Source organism: Ictidomys tridecemlineatus, chromosome 5 (genome assembly GCF_052094955.1).
Source record: "Ictidomys tridecemlineatus isolate mIctTri1 chromosome 5, mIctTri1.hap1, whole genome shotgun sequence".
Taxonomy (NCBI): domain Eukaryota; kingdom Metazoa; phylum Chordata; class Mammalia; order Rodentia; family Sciuridae; genus Ictidomys; species Ictidomys tridecemlineatus.
This window is the reverse complement of record NC_135481.1, coordinates 83148237-83166867: the sequence shown is the minus strand read 5'-3', so window position 1 is coordinate 83166867 and position 18631 is coordinate 83148237. Positions and strand designations below refer to the sequence as shown.

Below are 18631 nucleotides of genomic sequence, written 5' to 3'. Positions count from 1 at the left end.
TGTTTGCTCAAAAACATTATCATTTTATCATTAATATAGAGTAAGCATACACTAAATATTAGGAATAAATTTTGCTGAAAATTAGTTGATAGATGAGGTATATTTTAAATTTGTAATCTATGGCAAAAATGTCAATGAATATTTAAAGTAATATGCAAAATTTAATGAAAAACAATATATTTACATAATCTCAAATTATTAAGTTTACAGTAGAGAAACACGGCAGACATAAAGTTATCAAGGGATTCAAGTTAACATCATCAACAACAGGGTAAACACATTTATTTCTGAGAAGGTACATTAGCTAAGAGAGGAACTCAACATCACTTTTCAAGTATTCCTACTAAAACCACACACACTCTTTCACATCCCTCAGGATTTTGCAATTACTACTCATATACTATTATTTGCTCAAAAACATTACCATTTTATTATTAATATAGAGTAAGCATTCACTAAATCACAAAATCTAATCACAAAGAAACACAACACAAATGCAAAGTGAAGCTCTTTGTCTACATTGTCCTCACTCTTCAAAAACACCAAGGATATGCAAGGAAAAAAATAAAGCTGAATAAACTTCATGTGTTCTCAGGATCATGATACCAACATGGATTAGACTCTGAAGGGAGGTGTGGGGGGACACGACTGCAATGAAGGATATTAAGGAGGATGGCAAAATTAGAATGCTGACTCTGGATTAAGTACTAGTTTTATATACATACTAAATCTTTTTTCATGGTGCTAGGGATTGAACCCAGGGCATCACACATGCTAGGTAAACGCTCTACCACTGAGTTATGTCCTCAGTCCTTAAGTATTAAAGTTTCTGATTTTTGATAACTGTAATAATTATACTAGAAATATATAAAAGAATGTGCTAAGTTTCCCCCCTCCCCTTTTGGTTATTTAGGTATACTAAATACTGGAATCCAGCTTGCCCTCAAATAATATTCTTAAAATATATACATACACTCAAGTGTCTGTAAAAATGCTAAATGGGGAAAATAGTAACTAGTGAATGTAGATACAGGGTATTTTTATATTCCTTATCTATATCAGGAATTTTTCTGTCTACTTAAAATTATATCAATAAAAGAAAAATTACCAATTAAAAATAAATATATAATACTATTTCATATTACAATTATTGTGCCAAAAAAATCATAAATTGAAAATACATTTCCTTAAAACAAACCCTATTCCTGATACCACAATCATTAAGACTACTCACTTTTTCTGGTTTTGATTCCTCTTCATTCTCGTCATCAGAGGAAGGACCTGCCAAAGTTGACACTTTGCTAATTACACCAAGTCTGGCTAGCTGATCCAAAAAAATATCACCACCTTTATCTACTAGATCTCTTATGATCTGCAAAGCCAGCAGGTGACCATCATCATCATCCTGGAGGGAAAAAGGGTACATGACAGCAAGGAAATTAGAGAAAATGATAAAAATAACGTTACGTGCCTAAAAAAAAACAGTAATTTGCACAGACAAAATGATTTGCTAAAATTAAAACTTTTATTTTATTAACTACCATCTAAAGAAAATTAAAGCTGCAAGAGTTTCAAGAAAGGTAAGAAACTAACCTCTTGATCAAGAACAGTTGCAGTGATTTCCACTAATATCGTAGGCAAATTGTGGCCAACATCAGAATCACAAACTTCTTTTAACAGTGCTTCAGAGCAAAAATGAATCATTTTTCGAATTAGAGCAAGACTTGCTTTCCTTGAAAAGTAAAAAAGAATAATTTTATCAAGCCAAGTTAAGAAGCTAAAATAAACCAAAGTGCACCTGTACATTCAGGAAAACTAAAGTATCCAACACTGAAGTGTTTTGTTTTCGGTAGTACTGAGGATTGAATCCAGGGATGTGTTACTTCATCCCCAGTCCTTTTTATTTTCGATTTTGAGATAGGTTCTCACCAAATTGCCCAATGTGGCCTCACACTTGCAATCCTCCTGCCTCATTCTGTAACTGAGATTACAGGTCTGCACCACTATGCTCAGCCAACATTAAGTTTTATACACTGCTTAAAAAAAAAAAAAAAAAAAAAAAAAAATATATATATATATATATATATAAGTATATACTTGATAAAAGAATACAAAAAAATACGTAATACTACCATAAGTTTGTATACTGTTGAGGTAATTGTACTTCTTATTATTAATGTATTGAGCTCATATTAAATTTACTATTCTATTATACATTTAAGCAATGTCACTGTTAAAACACAATGTTAATTTTACAAAATCAAGTAAAAAGTATTGCAATTACTACAAAATTAAATAGTATATAACTTGTAAGTAACCTAAAATTTTCTATAACAAAAAATACAAACCTCTAACAACTTTAAATACCTGGTAGTCTACATGAACAACAAACTATGAATTCAAGTATTTTTGTCCTTGTCATTTTAAAATACAGTTTAGTATAGCTATTTCTCATAAATACATACCAATAATCCCATGCCTCAAAATATTCTGACTTAATTTGGCATACCTCTTTTCTTTTCACCCACTCCTTGCTTGTAACATGAGAGACATTTATAAAGCTATACAAACAAACTTCAATTTGATAACAAGCAACCTGTTATTTTAAATTATATATACATTCTCCCACATGGAAATTATAACAGACCAAAAAAAAGACTGTTCTATTATATGAGTCAATAATCAATTCATTTAACAATTGTTTTTGAGCATCTACAATGTTCAGGATATAAGCTATAGGTATCATTAAGCTTGAAGTGATTGGATGGAAGAATAGAGAAGCAAAAATTGCTATTAACATCCTAGAGAAACACCTGATATAGCTGTATTTCTACAACATAACTCTTTCTAGCTGAATTCACAACATATTAATTGTTTTAATAAATGTGCCTTATCACACATTCAAGTACATTATAAAAATTTTAGGTGGACAGAAGGCAAGTTGTCCTAATAGGATTAGTGCTTGCAGTTTTTGATAACGGCTATTTTTGTTATGTTATAAATTAGTATTTATGTATAAGAGTTTTATGTCATGATTTATTTCAATTAACAACAGCATAACAACATCTGTTGCCTGTTCTTTCTATCATACACTGAGCTGTTATGATTCTGAGCTAGGAATGCATTACATACATACTCTTTCTATAAGGATAGTATCTCTTGGACATATTTGCTAATATATACCAATCTGCTGGCATATTTATTTGAATTAAGAGTTTATATTTTGATGATTTGGGAATTTTTTTTTTTGCCATGAAGTAGTTGATTTTTTAGAAATTATTTCTTAATATTTATTCTTTTAGTTGTAACTAGACACACTATCTTTATTTTATTTATTTACTTTTATGTGGTACTGAAGATCAAACCCAGGGCCTTGCACGTGCTAAGGCAAGCAAGCGTTCTACCGCTGAACCACAAATCAGCCCGATTTTTTTTTACATGATAAATTTAAAAGATTTATTTAGGCAAACATAGTAATGTGAGCCTTAGTCTCAGCTACTCGGAATAGTAAGGCAGGAGGACTCCTTGAGTTTATAAGTTCCAATACCACCCTGGGCAACATAGTAAGATCTTGCTTCTCAGAAAAAATAAAACAGGGGTGTGGTAGCACACACTTGTAATCCCAGCAGCTCGGGAGGCTGAGACAGGAAGATTGATAGTTCAAAGCCAGCTTCAGCAACTTATTGAGGCACTAAGCAACTCAGTGAGACCCTGTCTCTAAATAAAATACAAAGTAGGGCTGGGGATGTGGCTTAGGAATTGACCCTCAGTTCAATTCCTGGTACAAAAAAAAAAAAAAAAACCACAATGGACAGGGTGGCATAAGTCTATAATCCCGGCACCTCTGGAGGCTAATATAGGAGGAACAAAACTTTGAAGCCAGCCTGGGCAAGTCAGCAAGAACCTTCAACAACAACAAAAGAGAAGTTGGGAGGAGGGCAGGGAATAATATAGCTTAAATAAATAAATAAACAGGTGCTGGTGATGCAGCTCAGTGATGGAGCACTTGCCTACTATGCCCAAGGACCTGAGTTCAATCCCCAGCACCACAAAACAAAAACAGAGAGGAAAAAACATACAATAAAACAAAATGACAGATTTAACTAATGCAAACAATTTTCAAAAGCCATTCATTTAGAGGAGTGAAAGGAGGGGAGGAGGCCTGAGGGTAGCAATGACAGTAGAATGAATCAGACATTATCACTCTATGTGCATATGTGATTACATGACCTGTGTACTCTGTATCATGTGCATGCAGAAGAGTGAGAATTTATACTGTTTACGTATGATGTGTCAAACTGCATTCTACTATCATGTATAACTAATTAGAACAAATTTAAAAACTTTTTTTTAAAAATCATTCTTCCAATTAAGGTCTAACTAGAGAACACTTTGGTTTCCTACAGGCTTTTTAAATTTTTATTTTAAATTCTCTAGAATCTGTGATTTAGGACAAAAGATTTAAAAAAAAACAAGCTTATTTTAAAATCAGACTACAAAGATATTCTGGTACCATTTAAGAAATAATCATCCTTCCACTAAATGATCAAAGCAACCTCCATTACAATACACTTAATTCCTGTTTATAACTGACTTTTGGGGTATAGTATTCTTCTATTGATTAACACTCTTCAACTAGTTACAACAGAAATTTCATTATTAAAAGTTTACACTAACTCTCCATACTTTTCTTTAATAATCTCACCTATTTATTCTTCCAGATTAACTTTAGAATCTGTCAAGTTCTAAAACAAATTCTATAACTTTTTTTTAGGACTGCATAACCTATAAGTTATATTTTAGAAAAATTTATATCTTGAGATTATTTAGTATTCTCATCCAAGAACAATTTCCCCCTTTATCCCACCAAGTCTATTTTTCTCAGTCAAATTGATTTTTAAAATAAACAAATGGCTCCTCAAGGATCTCTGAGTTGCTGAAAAGTAGATTCAATCTTTGTCCAGTTATTAACACTAGCTCCTAGGATGCTTACTTACCAGACCTCTTTAAAATTCAATGTAGCCTATCTTCTAAGACTAAGTGGAGAATCCTCAGAGGGAATAACTGGGTTTTTATAAAACTGATATCACTATTCGCTGTTTTCACACCTTTACTGCTCTGTTGTCTGCCTTTTATTCCCTGAACAGACATCATGCACAGGCCAACATAGATAGACAATAGTTAATGTTAGTGTATATCAACACTCCTTCAAACTGATTCAGAGTTGTTTACCCTTCAAAACATTTTTAATCCAAAATGGTAAAACTTGAGATTGTAACCTACTTCCCTTTAATATTGTTAATTCCAAAAAATGAACTATCATTTTTCATATATCTGTAAGATATTAGGCACTATGCTAAAACATGTAACATTTAATTTTTACTCTCAAACCTGAAGAGATTTAAGTATAATTATCCTCATCTTAGAGATGAAGCAACCAAGACAGAAGTTAGTTTTGCCCATGGTCACCTGTCTAGGAAGTGGCAATGCTAACATTTGGATATAGTTTGACCTCATTCCAGAGTCCAAGCTCTTCACTGATTTACTGTCTTTCTAGCCATTATTAAATGTATCTGCTAATTATTACCTGGGAGAATTTTGCATCAAATATGCTAAAGCTAAAATTATGTTTAGATAATCTCCAAATATTTAAAAGGATGATAGAAAATAATCACCTAATAAAAGAATTCTGTATACCACAGCAAATTTAGTAATTTTCTGCTGGCACTATCACAAAGCAATTCTACTCCAAATAGATCTGATGATTCTTTCACCAGTCCTCTAAAAAATTTCAGACCAAACTGTCTTGTTTAAAATTAAACTTGCTCATTTCTTAAGATGATTCAAAAAAAGTGGCCCACTAACACCTACACTTCTATAGCTCTAGCTATTGAGGGAAGAATTAAAAATCATGTTCTTAAATATTCACAGTAAATTATTTTCCTGCCAGCCACTTCTTTCTTATTTAAAGAAGACTGCTTGAATCTTCATCTCAGCTCATAATACTGGTACCTGAGAGACCTGAATCTTACAAAACTGTAAATATCCTAAATTTAAACTGATTAAAATTAAATTCTCAATCACTCAATGAAAAAGCTGGTATTTATCCCCTCACTCCCTCTTTTTCTTCAACCTTCACAACTAACTGGTCACCAATCCCTAAACAATCACCCAACTACTGAATCTATTTCCAGTACTACTATCTGACTGAAGTTTCTATTGCAGTAAACACTTAAGAGACCTGTTTTCATTCTCGCCATATATGTCAATCCTTCTTTCTGTCAGGCTGGCAAGGGAACTTTATAAATCAGAAATCTAACTATGTCAAATTTCCTCATAGGTCTTTAATAATCCTTTTTTTTCGGGGGGGGGGGGTGAGGACGAGTACCAGAGATTGAACTCAGGGGCACTTAACCACTGAGCCACATCCCCAGCCCTACTTTTTGTATTTTATTTACAGTCAGGGTCTAACTGAGTTGCTTAGTGCCTCACTTTTGCTGTGGCTGGCTTTGAACTCACAACCCTCCTGTCTCAGCCTCCTGAGCTGCTGGGATTATAGGTATGCACCACTGCACTCAGGTTTTAATAATCCTTTTAACTATGGATAAAGTACACACATCACTCTGCCTTCAAAGGATGCCATAGGTCATAAAAAAGTTCCTGTCAATCTTCTCAACATTATTCAATGTACTTTGATAGAGGGAGAGAGAGAGAGAATTTTTAAATATTTATTTATGTTTTTAGTTATCCGTGGACACAACATTGTTGTTTGTATGTGGTGCTGAGGATCGAACCCGGGCCGCACGCATGCCAGACAAGCGCGCTACCGCTTGAGCCACATCCCCAGCCCCTCAATGTACTTTCTAAACATGTCCTATACTCCATTAATACAAAAATACTTAAAAATTGCTAACAAAACATTAACTCAACTATTCAGTAAATATCTGAGGACCAAAACATACAGCTCTATTCTATACCTCCTAGTCTCTATACAAACAGAGCAGTACACAAGCTAGCTCCCATGGTACTTATTTCAAAGGGGAGACAGACAATAAAAAAATAATAATAATAAAGCACAGCAAGATTTCAGATAGTATAAGCTCTGTGAAAACAATAAAATATGACTGATGTAAAAGGTATCCTAGGTTGCCTAGCAGGTATAAGGCCCTGTTTGATCCCCATCATCACTAGTATTGCTATATGTATATACGTGACTCTATGACCAATGTGATTCTGCAACCTGTACACTCAGAAAAATGAGAAATTATACCCCATTTGATTTAAATGTATGATATGTCAAGATCATTGTACTGTCATGTGTAACTAATAAATAAATAAATAAAATGAACTTACAACCTATATTTTAATACAAAAAAACCCCAAAATTTAAAATAACAAAAAAAAAAAATTTAAAGTGTCGTATCTGAATTGTATGAACCAACCATCCATTCAGAAAATCTGGGTATAGAAAGTTTCAAGTAGATTGAAATTAAGGGCAAAATCTTTAAAGTAGAGATGTACTTAAAGTGTTTCAGAAACAGAAAGGCGGCTAGCACAGTTATGTGTAATAGGATTGAGGTTAAACAAGGATGAATGAGGTGGAGGAGCTGGCTGAGGATTGTAAAAATTTTATAATCCTAAGAGTTAAGGAGGTAAGTTTTATTAATGGCTAATAAGAAGCTATAGGGATTGGGGTTGTGGCTCAGCAGTAGAGTGCTCACCTAGCACATGCGAGGCACTGGGTTTGACCCTCAGCACCACATAAAAATAAATAAATATGACTTATAAACAGATTATAAAGTTTCATGAAAGATAAAAAGGTTCATTAAAAGGCTACCATGGTAGGGCTGAGGTTGTGGCTCAGCGGTAGAGTGCTCACCTAGCACATGCGAGGCCCTGGGTTCGATCCTTAGCACCACATAAAAAAATAAAATAAAATAAAGATATTGTATCCAACTACAACTGAAAAATAAAAATATTTTTAAAAAAGGCTACCATGGTAGTAAAGTTATAATCTACAGTAGCTTAGACCACAGTATTAACAAAAAGTGGTCAGAAATGGCAAGTTACAGATACACTATAAAGGGGGCCACCAGGAAATCCTAGATCAATTCATATCACTGTATTTGCACATACCATTCCCTACCCATTCTTCCAAATCCGTCCGCCTAGAAAATTAATAAGTAGACTTTAAACCATGAATTAAATCTCACCTTTGCAATAAAACCTTTTCCAATTTGCCCAGACCAATTACTTATTAAATGATTTATGTTCCATAGAACTCCATGTCTTACCCATCACAAACTCCTCTGTACTATTACATTATTTCTTTACTGGCCTCCAAAGATAAAATAAGTAAGACCTGCAGTAATCCAGGTCTCATTTGTCTTGTGTAACGCCTACAGTGACCATCTCACTCTGATCCTCCAAAGGCCTCCAGAAACTTAAATAAGTACATGTTATATTTATCAGAATTTGTCTAGTGAGTAAATAGTCAGAGCGGTACTAAAACTGTGTTAAGAATCTAAGGACCCAATTCTCTTGACTTTTTAAAACACCTTCTCTTAAAATAGGTCATCAAAAGGAAAAATGATTATCCAAAGTACAGGTATGAAGACACGAATTGGTGTGAATATACTGTGTATACAACCAGAGATACAACGAAAAATTGTGTTCTATATGTGTAATAAGAATTGTAATGCATTTCTGCTGTCATATATAAATAAAAAATAAATTTAAAAAAAGGAAAGATAACTTTCCCACTTCTAATCAAATTTTTACTCTTACTATACGTTTTTAATGTTACAATAAATCTCTAATACTTCTGGAAAGGGGAGTTAGAACCATATAATTTATTTAACAAATACAAATAGTATGAATAACTACCTTATTGAAGGCAGCATAGTTTGCTGAAATGTTTGTGCAAACACTGGCAATAATCTTTTCAAGTATATTGGTGCCATTTCTGGATCTCCTTTGGGCTCATTACATTCTTCTTCATCTTTGTTAGTATCTTTCTTTTTCTTCTCATCTCCTTTATTAACTGGACACATCCAATCACCTGCAGACAAAATATTGTTCAAAGAAATATTTTGGGGGAAACTTTCCTTTTAAGAAAAAAATATCTTAAGATGTATCCACTTTAAACTATAATCACCTAGGTTCTGGGGCTATATATTTGTGTTAAGGTATTTGCCTGGCAATAATGAGGACTGGATTCAATCCTTACCATGGGGGGAGGGGACTACAATCATGTCTAACAATAAATAAACTGAAACTAGAACACTTTGTCTATTAACAGTGTTTTTATATTAATAGCTTTTTTATACAAGGGCTTGAACCCAGGAGCACTTTACACTGAACTATATCCTCAGTCCCTTTTTTTTTTTTCTTTTCTTTTGAGACAAACTCTAAGTTGCTCAACCTGGCCTTAGACTTGTGATTCTCCTGCCTTAACCTCCTGAGTCACTGGAATTACAGGAATGTGCCATTGCTCCTGACTAAAAATATTAATAAAGATATTAATATCTTCAATAAGCTAAATAAAAAATTAAGAAAATAATTATGTATACACAATTTGATTCCAAAAACTATTTCACAGAATTTCTGCATTCATCAACTCCACAAAAACTGCAAAATCTGACCAAATTACTTCATCTACACAATATCCAATAATTCTTTATATGACATTCCCAAATCCCTTGAACTTTTTAGGTTTTGGTCATTCTGGAATCATGCAGTCACAGTTTCAAGAACACAGAACAGTAAACTGTTAAGCAACTGTAAGAATACATATATATAATAAGAGTTCAAAAGTGTCTATAAAAAGCTACTTCCATAGGAAGTGAAGCTGAAAAGTTAATACCAGATGGCCTAAAAGCAAAGAATTTACTACTCACCTGGAGACTGAAGAATAGCTACTACTTCACTATGGCCCCTTTCTCGAGCTTTATCTAATGGAGTTTTCCCATCTTCATCTCTCAGATCTGGATTTGCACCATGCCGTAACAGAGTCTTGAGAAGAAAAGCATTTAATTTGAATATAACAATACCTGATTTCTTTGACATCCAACTCTGCAATCTAAAGATTTTCCAGAATTACTTAATCATGCAGGTACTAATCCAAATCTATGCCTTTGCACTTATCACCCTAAAACCAGCTATTCATATCTTGAAAAACTTCAAATTAGGTTATGTTCCAATTTGCCAAATAATCATCTAGAACCATACTTTACCTCTATTCCCACCACATCACACTAAACCTGTCATCATAACCTCATGATAAAGGACTTACTTAAAATCACAATGGCTCAATAAACACTTTTTCATTTAACTGGCTAACTTTAAAAATATCTATAATAGGGGATGGTAATGTAGCACAGTGATAGCATGCCTGCATAGCACGCCTGAGGCCCTGGGTTGGATCCCTAGCACCATAAAGACACTTTAAAAACTCCCGGTGCACTTTGAGATACATAAGCCATGTTGTGCTAAAATAATAAATCATCATTGAAAAAATTAAAACACCTGAAATAGGTCAGTATAGCTCAGTGATAGAACCTCTCTAGGATTGTTCAATCCCCAGTACAGCAAAAGAAAGTAAATTAATAAATAAAAATTTAACTGTACTGTAAAGGTAATAATAATGGCAGCTATCCATCTTCTGAGCACCTAAGATGTGACTATCACAATAAATGCTTTACATGTATAGTTTCTAATTCTCACAATAATCTTCCAAGGAGTATAGACCCATTTCACAGAGAAATCTTCAGGTCAAAACTTAAGAAACTTGCCCAAGGTCACACAGTTTTTTCTATGTGTGAGCTGACCTTGAATCCAGGAATGCCTGACTTCAGAGTGGAACAACCTTGCATTATGCCAAATTAATTCAAAATAGGCAGATTCTAGAGGCCTAGATTATAAATTTGATTTGACCCTTTTCATTTGACCTCTTGGAATCTCAATTTCTGTAATTGTAAAACCAAACCTCTGAAGTAGGAGTCAAAAATGATGATTCTTCTAAAAACACAGTATCTGCTTTACTGACAAAAAAAAACAACAGAAATATATTTACACTTATTTGTTGGCAAGAGTAAGAAATTAGAAACAACCACATGTTCACCATTAGGTGACTGGTTGAATAAAATTACAGTATATATATAAAGGATAAGTATGCATATGTAAAAAGTTCTCTATATCCTAATAGGGAACAGTCTACAATATATATTACTAAATGAAAGACTAGGTTGGTATGTTTCATTTTCCATAAAAAGTAAATAAGCATATTTGTGTTTTTACTTGAATCTGTATTGAGACAGAAAAGCAAAAAAAAAAAATTGAAAAAAAAACATCCACTGCCAGGCACAGTGATGCACACCTATAGATCCCAGTGACTTGGGGGGGCGGAGACAGGAAGAATACAAGTTCAAGGAGAGCCTCTGCAAGTTTGAGGAGAGCCTCAGCAACTTAGCGTGACGGTCTCAAAATGGAAAAAAAAAAAAGCTGGAGATGTAGCTCAGTGGTAAAGTGCTCCTGACTTCAATCCCCAGCAATGCAAAACAAAAATAAAACCAAAAATTTATAGTAGAAAAGAAGGAATGGAATGGATGGAGATAGCATGGAAGCATAACTTATCAGAATAAAAGTTTCCATATCACTCTAATTTCTGGACCCTGCAATTGTTACAGATTAATAGTTTAAAAACCTGGCTTTTACCTTTGCTACTTGAGGTCTTCCAAAACATGCAGCATAATGTAAGGATGATGACCTTTGACCCCTATTAACATCAGCACCTCTCTCACAAAGAAATTCTACCTGTAAAATGATAAAGAACCATAAAGTTGCTATATTAATTCCTCTATCCTTGATTTAAAATCCTAGCTCTGCAGGGCATAATGGCACATGCCTATAGTTCCAGCAACTAGTGAGGCTAAGGATGGAGGATGGCAAGTTCAAGGCCAACCTCAGCAATTTAGCAAGACCTTGTCTCAAAATAAAAAATAAAAAGCACTGGGGATATAACTCTGTGGTACAGTGCCTCTGGGTTCAATCTCCAATTCCAATAAATAAGTAAATAAGATACTAGCTCTTATTTATTAGCTTACCATTTCCTGAGTTCCAAAAGCAGAGGCCCAATTCAATAGAGTCTGACCCACGTCGTCCATAAAATTTACTTCAAAGGCTAAAAGTTTGAAGGAAAAAGAATTATTTTCAGAGCCAATACAATTCTGAACTTTTCTAAAGTTATTATTAATATCCCACCAAGTACAGAGCAAAAAGAAAGTGTTTTAAATATTAAAATCAACTGTAAAGTAGTATATATAATAAACATGCCTAAGGTCAGCTACAAAAAAGTATTCTCAAATTTTTAAACCACTGAGAATTCATAAGACTTTATACCTTAAAAATAAACATGACAAGGAAAAACTAAAGTATAATACAGTTCAACAAGGTACCAGTTACATCATAACATAACTATATAAAAGAAGCCAATCCACACCTATAATCCAAAATACAAGTCTGATGTCCCAGAAGCAACTTTTATAAATTTATAATACTTGTTCATCACCTGACGTATATAGTAGGCTAAAAAAATTATTATATAATTACTATAATTTACTCATGTTAATTTCCATCAATCTTAACAAAACAGCCTTAAATTTAATCTGCAATTCACATTAGAATTAGCAAAATCTCTTTCAGGTGATAAAAAAAATAAAAGGAAATTTCCAATTCTGTAGAAGTTTCACTCATTCAGCAAGCATTCATCCAGGTCCTACCATGCATCAAAGTTCATAATCATTCCATTGTATATAGGAGAATATGCAAGGGGTTGGTCATAGCAAGGCACAATTGCTAAGAATATTGTCCAAAACAAGAAATAAAAAATTGACTATAGTTCCTTATCTCACAGTTTTTATATTTAAAACAAAATATTTTCTGACCTCCTGTGTCAATTGCATCTATAAGTGCATCCGTATCTTTACTTCGAATACAGTCTATAAGCTGCCGATGTGAGCGCTCCCCAGAACTATCCAATCTACGGAGTCCTGGAATTCTGCCTGTAGACCCAGCACTAGATTTAGGTAAAGCCTTTCTTCCTTCAAATAACAGCACCAAGAGAAGGTCAACCAAACGCATGGTATCAAGTACACATCTTTCATCACCCTGTAATGCACTTTCAATTGAATCTGGAAGCTCTGATCTCAGGAGATCCTAGGAAGAAAATAATGGAAAAAAGTTTAAAACATTTGCATTATACAAAAATACTTTTTCTAAAAGATTAAAGAGCAAAGATTCAAAAACACTCTTACGTGTGTTACTACCGGAGAGCCTCTGCAAAGTGTGGAAAGCAGACTTACAATTGTTGACACCTGATTACTCAATTTGGAATCTGCAGTTGTGGAAGGGGCACCAGTGGTGCTGCGACCTGGTTTACATGCTGATGATGGTCCCGATACAGTACCACCAGCAGCAGCCATTCTTGATAACAGTTCCTCAGTTAATCCATGCTTGGCTAATGGAGCTGGGTCAACACCCCGACGGGTAAATCGGTCAGCCAGTGATGCAAAACATCGTAAGGCTCCATCTGAAACCTAGCAATGTAAAGAATAGGTGTGTGGATAAAATTCACCTCAAAGGGGCTAGTACTAGGCTGGGACTGTAGCTCAGTGGCAGAGTATTTGCCTAGCACTGGGTTTTATCCTTAGCACCACATGAAAATAAACAAAATAAAGGCATTCTGTCCATCTACAACTAGGAAAAAAAAAAAAAAAGGAAATCCTTTAAAAAGGGGAAGAGGGCTAATACTGATTCAATCTTGACACTATAAAAAAGGGAGCTATAGCAAAGTGATAAAGTGTATAATCTATCTAGATTTGGATCGTGGCTCCATATTTGGCTGTGTATGACCTGAAGAAGTTATCTAACTGCCTAAGGATTCAGTTCCCTCAAACTGTAAAACAGGTTTAATAATGGTACTTACATCTCATTGTGGCTGCTTAAATGAGAGAACACATAAGAATGTAGACAGATGGTAACAATATTTTTGAGCTTTTACTATGTACAATTTTGCCAAGAAATTCTATGACTTATCAACTGAAATAATTTCTAAATAGTAAAAAGGCATGAAAAATCAAGTCTTATTTTCTAAAACTATGCTAACTAAAGGAAGGCTTATAAATAACATCATAAATAGTGATATTTTACTTTACTGAAATCTACCTTACTTTCAGTCAACAAAATTCCCTAAGTCAACAAAATAATACTGAGTACAAGTGCAACTGTAAAGATGTTTATATATTTCCATAACATTTAAATTTTAAGAATAAACATATCACTTTCTTTAAAATATTTATTTTTAGTTGGGCCTTTATTGTTATTTATATGTAGTAGTGCTGAGAATTGAACCCAGTGCCTCACGCATGCTAGGCAAGCACTCTACCACTGAGCTACAACTCCAGCCCCCTAAACACATCACTTTTATAATAAAGAACACTTTATTGCCAAAAAATTACCACACGTATAAAATGAAAGAAGAGATTATCCCAAGTAAAAATTTCAAATTACAGTGTATCATAGTTATAAATAGGAAACATAAAAATCACTTTTGAAAACTGAGAGTATACAATAGTAATTTATTTACCTGATGATCTTCATGTTTTAATAAGCTAGACAGAGATTCTACACAAATTTCTAATGAAGAATCTTGAGGTTCCATTTTGCCACAGAGTCTTGATACCACAGCCATGGCAGAGTGCAAAGTGTCTTTATGAACCAGGTGTCCACTGTCACGAATGAAGGTAAGCACACAATTCAAACCTCCAGCCTCAAAGACTGCTCCTGACTCACGAGTGCATATCAGTTCCAGCACCTAAAAATGGTGAAACAAAATTAACAGAAACTGGGTACAGTGGAACAAGCCTATAATCCCAGCAACTCCAAGGCTAAGGCAGGATGATGACAAATTTAAGGCCAGCCTCAGAAACTTAGCAAGATGCTGTCTCAAAATTTTTTCTCAGTGGTAGAGAATGCCTAAGTTAAAGCCCTGTACCACACCAAAAAATAAAAAAATAATATACAAGCCTAATTTTAATTTGATAGAATCAAAGAAAACATAAATGTACTCTCCAAAATATATTAGTAGCCACATTAAAAAAGGTAAAATGACAAAACAATTATTTCAATAATAATTTTAATTTAACCCAATATAAACATGGCGTCATCATTGGAACATATAATCAACTTAAAAACTTACTGATATATTTAACGTTTTTATGTGCTATCTTCAAAAATCATGTGTACACTTTATACCTACAACACAATGGCAATTTGGAGAAGCCACATTTAAAATGCTCAAGCCATATTAAAGTTAGTCATATATGAGATTTCAATGATAAAACTAATGAATTATATGTAATTTAGCAAAAGGGTACAAGCTCTTTCTTATACATTAAAAAAATGTTGGGTAGCCAGGCACAGTGGCGCATGCCTGTAATCCCAGCATCTCAGGAGGCTGAGGCAGAAGGATTGTAAATTCAAAGCCAGCCTCAGCAATTCCACAAGGACCTAAGCAACTTAGCAAGACTCTGTCTCAAAAAAAATAAAAATAAAAACGACTGGGAATGTGGCTCAGTGATTAAGCACTCCTGGGTTCAATTCCTGGTACCAAAAAAAAAAAGTTGGATAAATGCTAGCAATTACTATTGCTCATCATTCTTACACTTAATTTACAAATATCAGAACATCAAAACTCCACTTTCAAACGGCACAGCAATGCAAGCTTGTAACTCCAGCCACTCAGAAGGAGCAGAAGTTCGAGGCCAGTCTCAGCAATTTAGCAAGGCCCAAAGCAACTTAGTGAGACCCTATATTTAAAAAAAAAAAAAAAAAGGGGGCTGGGAATATGGCTCAGTGGTAAACACCTCTGGATTCAACCTCTAATACCAAAAAGTAAAATAAAACTCTACTTTTATTTTCTAAATTATGCTATTTAAGGTGTTCAGGTACAACTAACAAGGTCCATCAATCTTAAAGGCATAACAGAAACTTAAGACTTTATCCAGTAGACAAGAAAAGTTTAAAGCTGAAAGATAATATAATCAAATTTCCAGCTAGTAGAAAATAGGGTATGGAAAAATTATTGGTAAATGCAAACATTCAAATATTTAATAGAAAATAACAGGAGAAACAAAGAGTAGAAAATAAACTAAAAAAGGATCCGATCATTAATTATCTGTGTAGTGAGAAGGAAAGGAAGTAAAAAGATCAAGTTTCTTGTCTTGAATGTCAGGGTGGAATTTAATGCCAATTAACAAAATAGGAGTTTACCTGCAGTGAAAGACAATGAGCTAAGACATCCAATAAGAGATGTCCAGTAAGGCCTTGAATAAGAAGCTTAGAATTCAACAGTGGTCAAGGACAGAGATAAAAATGTGAGTATATAGAATAAATGGTATTAAAGTGACTGATAAGACTGCCATATATAGGCAGATATATGTAGTTTTAAGAAGTAAAAACGGGACTTTAGAAAATACTATCATTTAAGAATGAGTTAAATAAGAACCTGCAAAAAAAAAAGAGAGAGAGAGAGAGAGAAGGAAAAAAATAAAGCGGCATGTGACAAAATCTAAAGGATAAAGTTTCAAAAAGAATGAAATGATGACTTATGTCAAACACTATCAAGATCCAAGATCCAGTAAGTTAAGGGCTGCAAAAAGTCCACAAAGTTTGATAACAGAGATGCTACTGATGATCATTCTCCCATAGTTTCAGGGGAGTTAAACAATCACAAACTTAATTTTTGTGGACTGAATAGTGACTAAGTGTAAACCTCTTACTGCTCTTCTTCCTAAGAGCATGACTATGAATAGGAAGAGGACAGCTGAAGTAGAATCCACAGCCAAAGAAGGAGCTCCTGCTTTTTTTTTTTAAGTAGCAGATTATCAATAATGGAACAGCCTCACATTATATACCTTCCAATGTGATGCAATAAAAACTATGCAAAACGCCAACACAGCAGGGTGCAAATAAATTTTTCAAATTGAAATTAACCATGAATAAGCAATCAAACAAATCTAGAATGTGGGAACATTACATAAGACAAATGGCCTGGACTCTGTAAAAAGGTGTCATGGGAAAAAGAGGAGAGCTGTTTGTTCTCCATTAAATGAGAATAAAAAGAGTAATGATAAAGTACATTGTGTAAATTTTGGATTTGCAATGTGTAAAATTTGCAATGTGTAAATTTCTGGCTATTTTTAAACCATAAAAGACATAGTGGGGACCACTGGGCTTAATAAATTGGAAATTATTTTTTACTGAAATACTGTTATTTATCAAAGATAGAATTATGTCATTATTCTGCAACTTATTTTCAAAGGATCAGTGAAAAATAAGGGAGGAAGGTAGGGGAGGGAATGAGAAGAGGACAAGGAATCTTCAAGTTAAACAAGAGAAAAAAGAGAAAAAAAGTTAACAATTGGCAAATAAGATTTTTTTTTAAAAAAAAAGAGAGTAAGAGAGAGGTAGAGAGAGAGAGAGAGAGAGAGAGAGAGAGAGAATTTTAATATTTATTTTTTAGTATTTGGCAGACACAACATCTTTGTTTGTATGTGGTGCTGAGGATCCAACCCAGGCCTCACGCATGCTACCGCTTGAGCCACATCCCTAGCCCCAAATAAGACGTTAATCGTAACACTGTTTTTAACCGTAGGCTTAAAAATATTAGAAATCACCTGCTTGCCGTTTGGTCCTGGGTTTGATCACCAGAACCCCTTCAAAAAATTATATAAATATATGTCTATATACATATGTGTAATTATTAATAAATATAAAACAAAAACAACCGCCCCCCAGAAAAAAGAGAAGAGAAACGGCTCAAGACTTCATTATACCCATCTGCTAGGAATAAAGAAACAACTAAAAAAAGAGTTTAAAAATATAGCTCAGTGAATAAGCAATGAAGCAAAATTTCAGATCTGGAAAAAACATGAAGTGAAGTGATGAATCCAAGGGAGGGCCAGGCACTTTGGCACATGCCTGTAATCCCAGCAGCTCAGGAGGCTAACGCAGGAGATGGAGTTTAAAGCCAGTCTCAGCAAAAGCAAGGCATTAAATAACTCAATGAGACCCTGTCTCTAAATAAAATACAAATTAGGACTGGGGATGTGGCTCAGCTGCTGATTGCCCCTTCAATTCCTGGTACAAAAAAAAAAAAAAAGAGAGAGAAAGAGACAAAGAATAAAGGAAGAAAGCCTTAAGAAGGAATAGATCCCTCCTTCCTTTGAAGTTGTAGACAAAAGAGACACAAATCTATAGGCACAGAGACAGAAAATTCTGAAACATGGTCTAGAAGCTCCAGGTCCCTAGGATCCTTTCAAGGAATCTTCAAGTTAAACATGTCATAGTAATTCTACAGCGCTTTGTCTCTTTCACTCTCATTCTTACATGAGTGTATGGTTGAATTCTCTAGAAGCTACATAAGGTATGATATTGCACCAGATTGATTACAGAAGCAAATATAAAGATCTAGCTGACTTCCATTTAGCTATAGGTTTTTAAAGATATTTCCAAAATTGCCCAGCAATGATAGTCTCTTACTTATTTTCATTTTCTTTTGGAAATAGTTAAT

General features: G+C 33.9%; 1 protein-coding gene across 10 annotated transcripts in view; it reads right to left on the bottom strand.

Annotated features, from left to right (window-relative positions):
* Nucleotides 1–18631, bottom strand: part of Hectd1 (HECT domain E3 ubiquitin protein ligase 1) — a 91827-nt gene that overhangs the window by 48824 nt on the left and 24372 nt on the right. For all 10 annotated transcript variants that reach the window (XM_013357442.3, XM_013357443.3, XM_040275211.2 and 7 more), the window contains exons 4-12: nucleotides 14645–14872; nucleotides 13314–13595; nucleotides 12945–13215; nucleotides 12105–12181; nucleotides 11716–11814; nucleotides 9900–10014; nucleotides 8887–9061; nucleotides 1594–1732; nucleotides 1235–1405 (exon numbers count right to left, since the gene is read on the bottom strand). In XM_013357442.3, the coding sequence (XP_013212896.1) occupies nucleotides 1235–1405; nucleotides 1594–1732; nucleotides 8887–9061; nucleotides 9900–10014; nucleotides 11716–11814; nucleotides 12105–12181; nucleotides 12945–13215; nucleotides 13314–13595; nucleotides 14645–14872 (1557 nt within the window). The remainder of the gene's footprint in view (nucleotides 1–1234; nucleotides 1406–1593; nucleotides 1733–8886; nucleotides 9062–9899; nucleotides 10015–11715; nucleotides 11815–12104; nucleotides 12182–12944; nucleotides 13216–13313; nucleotides 13596–14644; nucleotides 14873–18631) is intronic.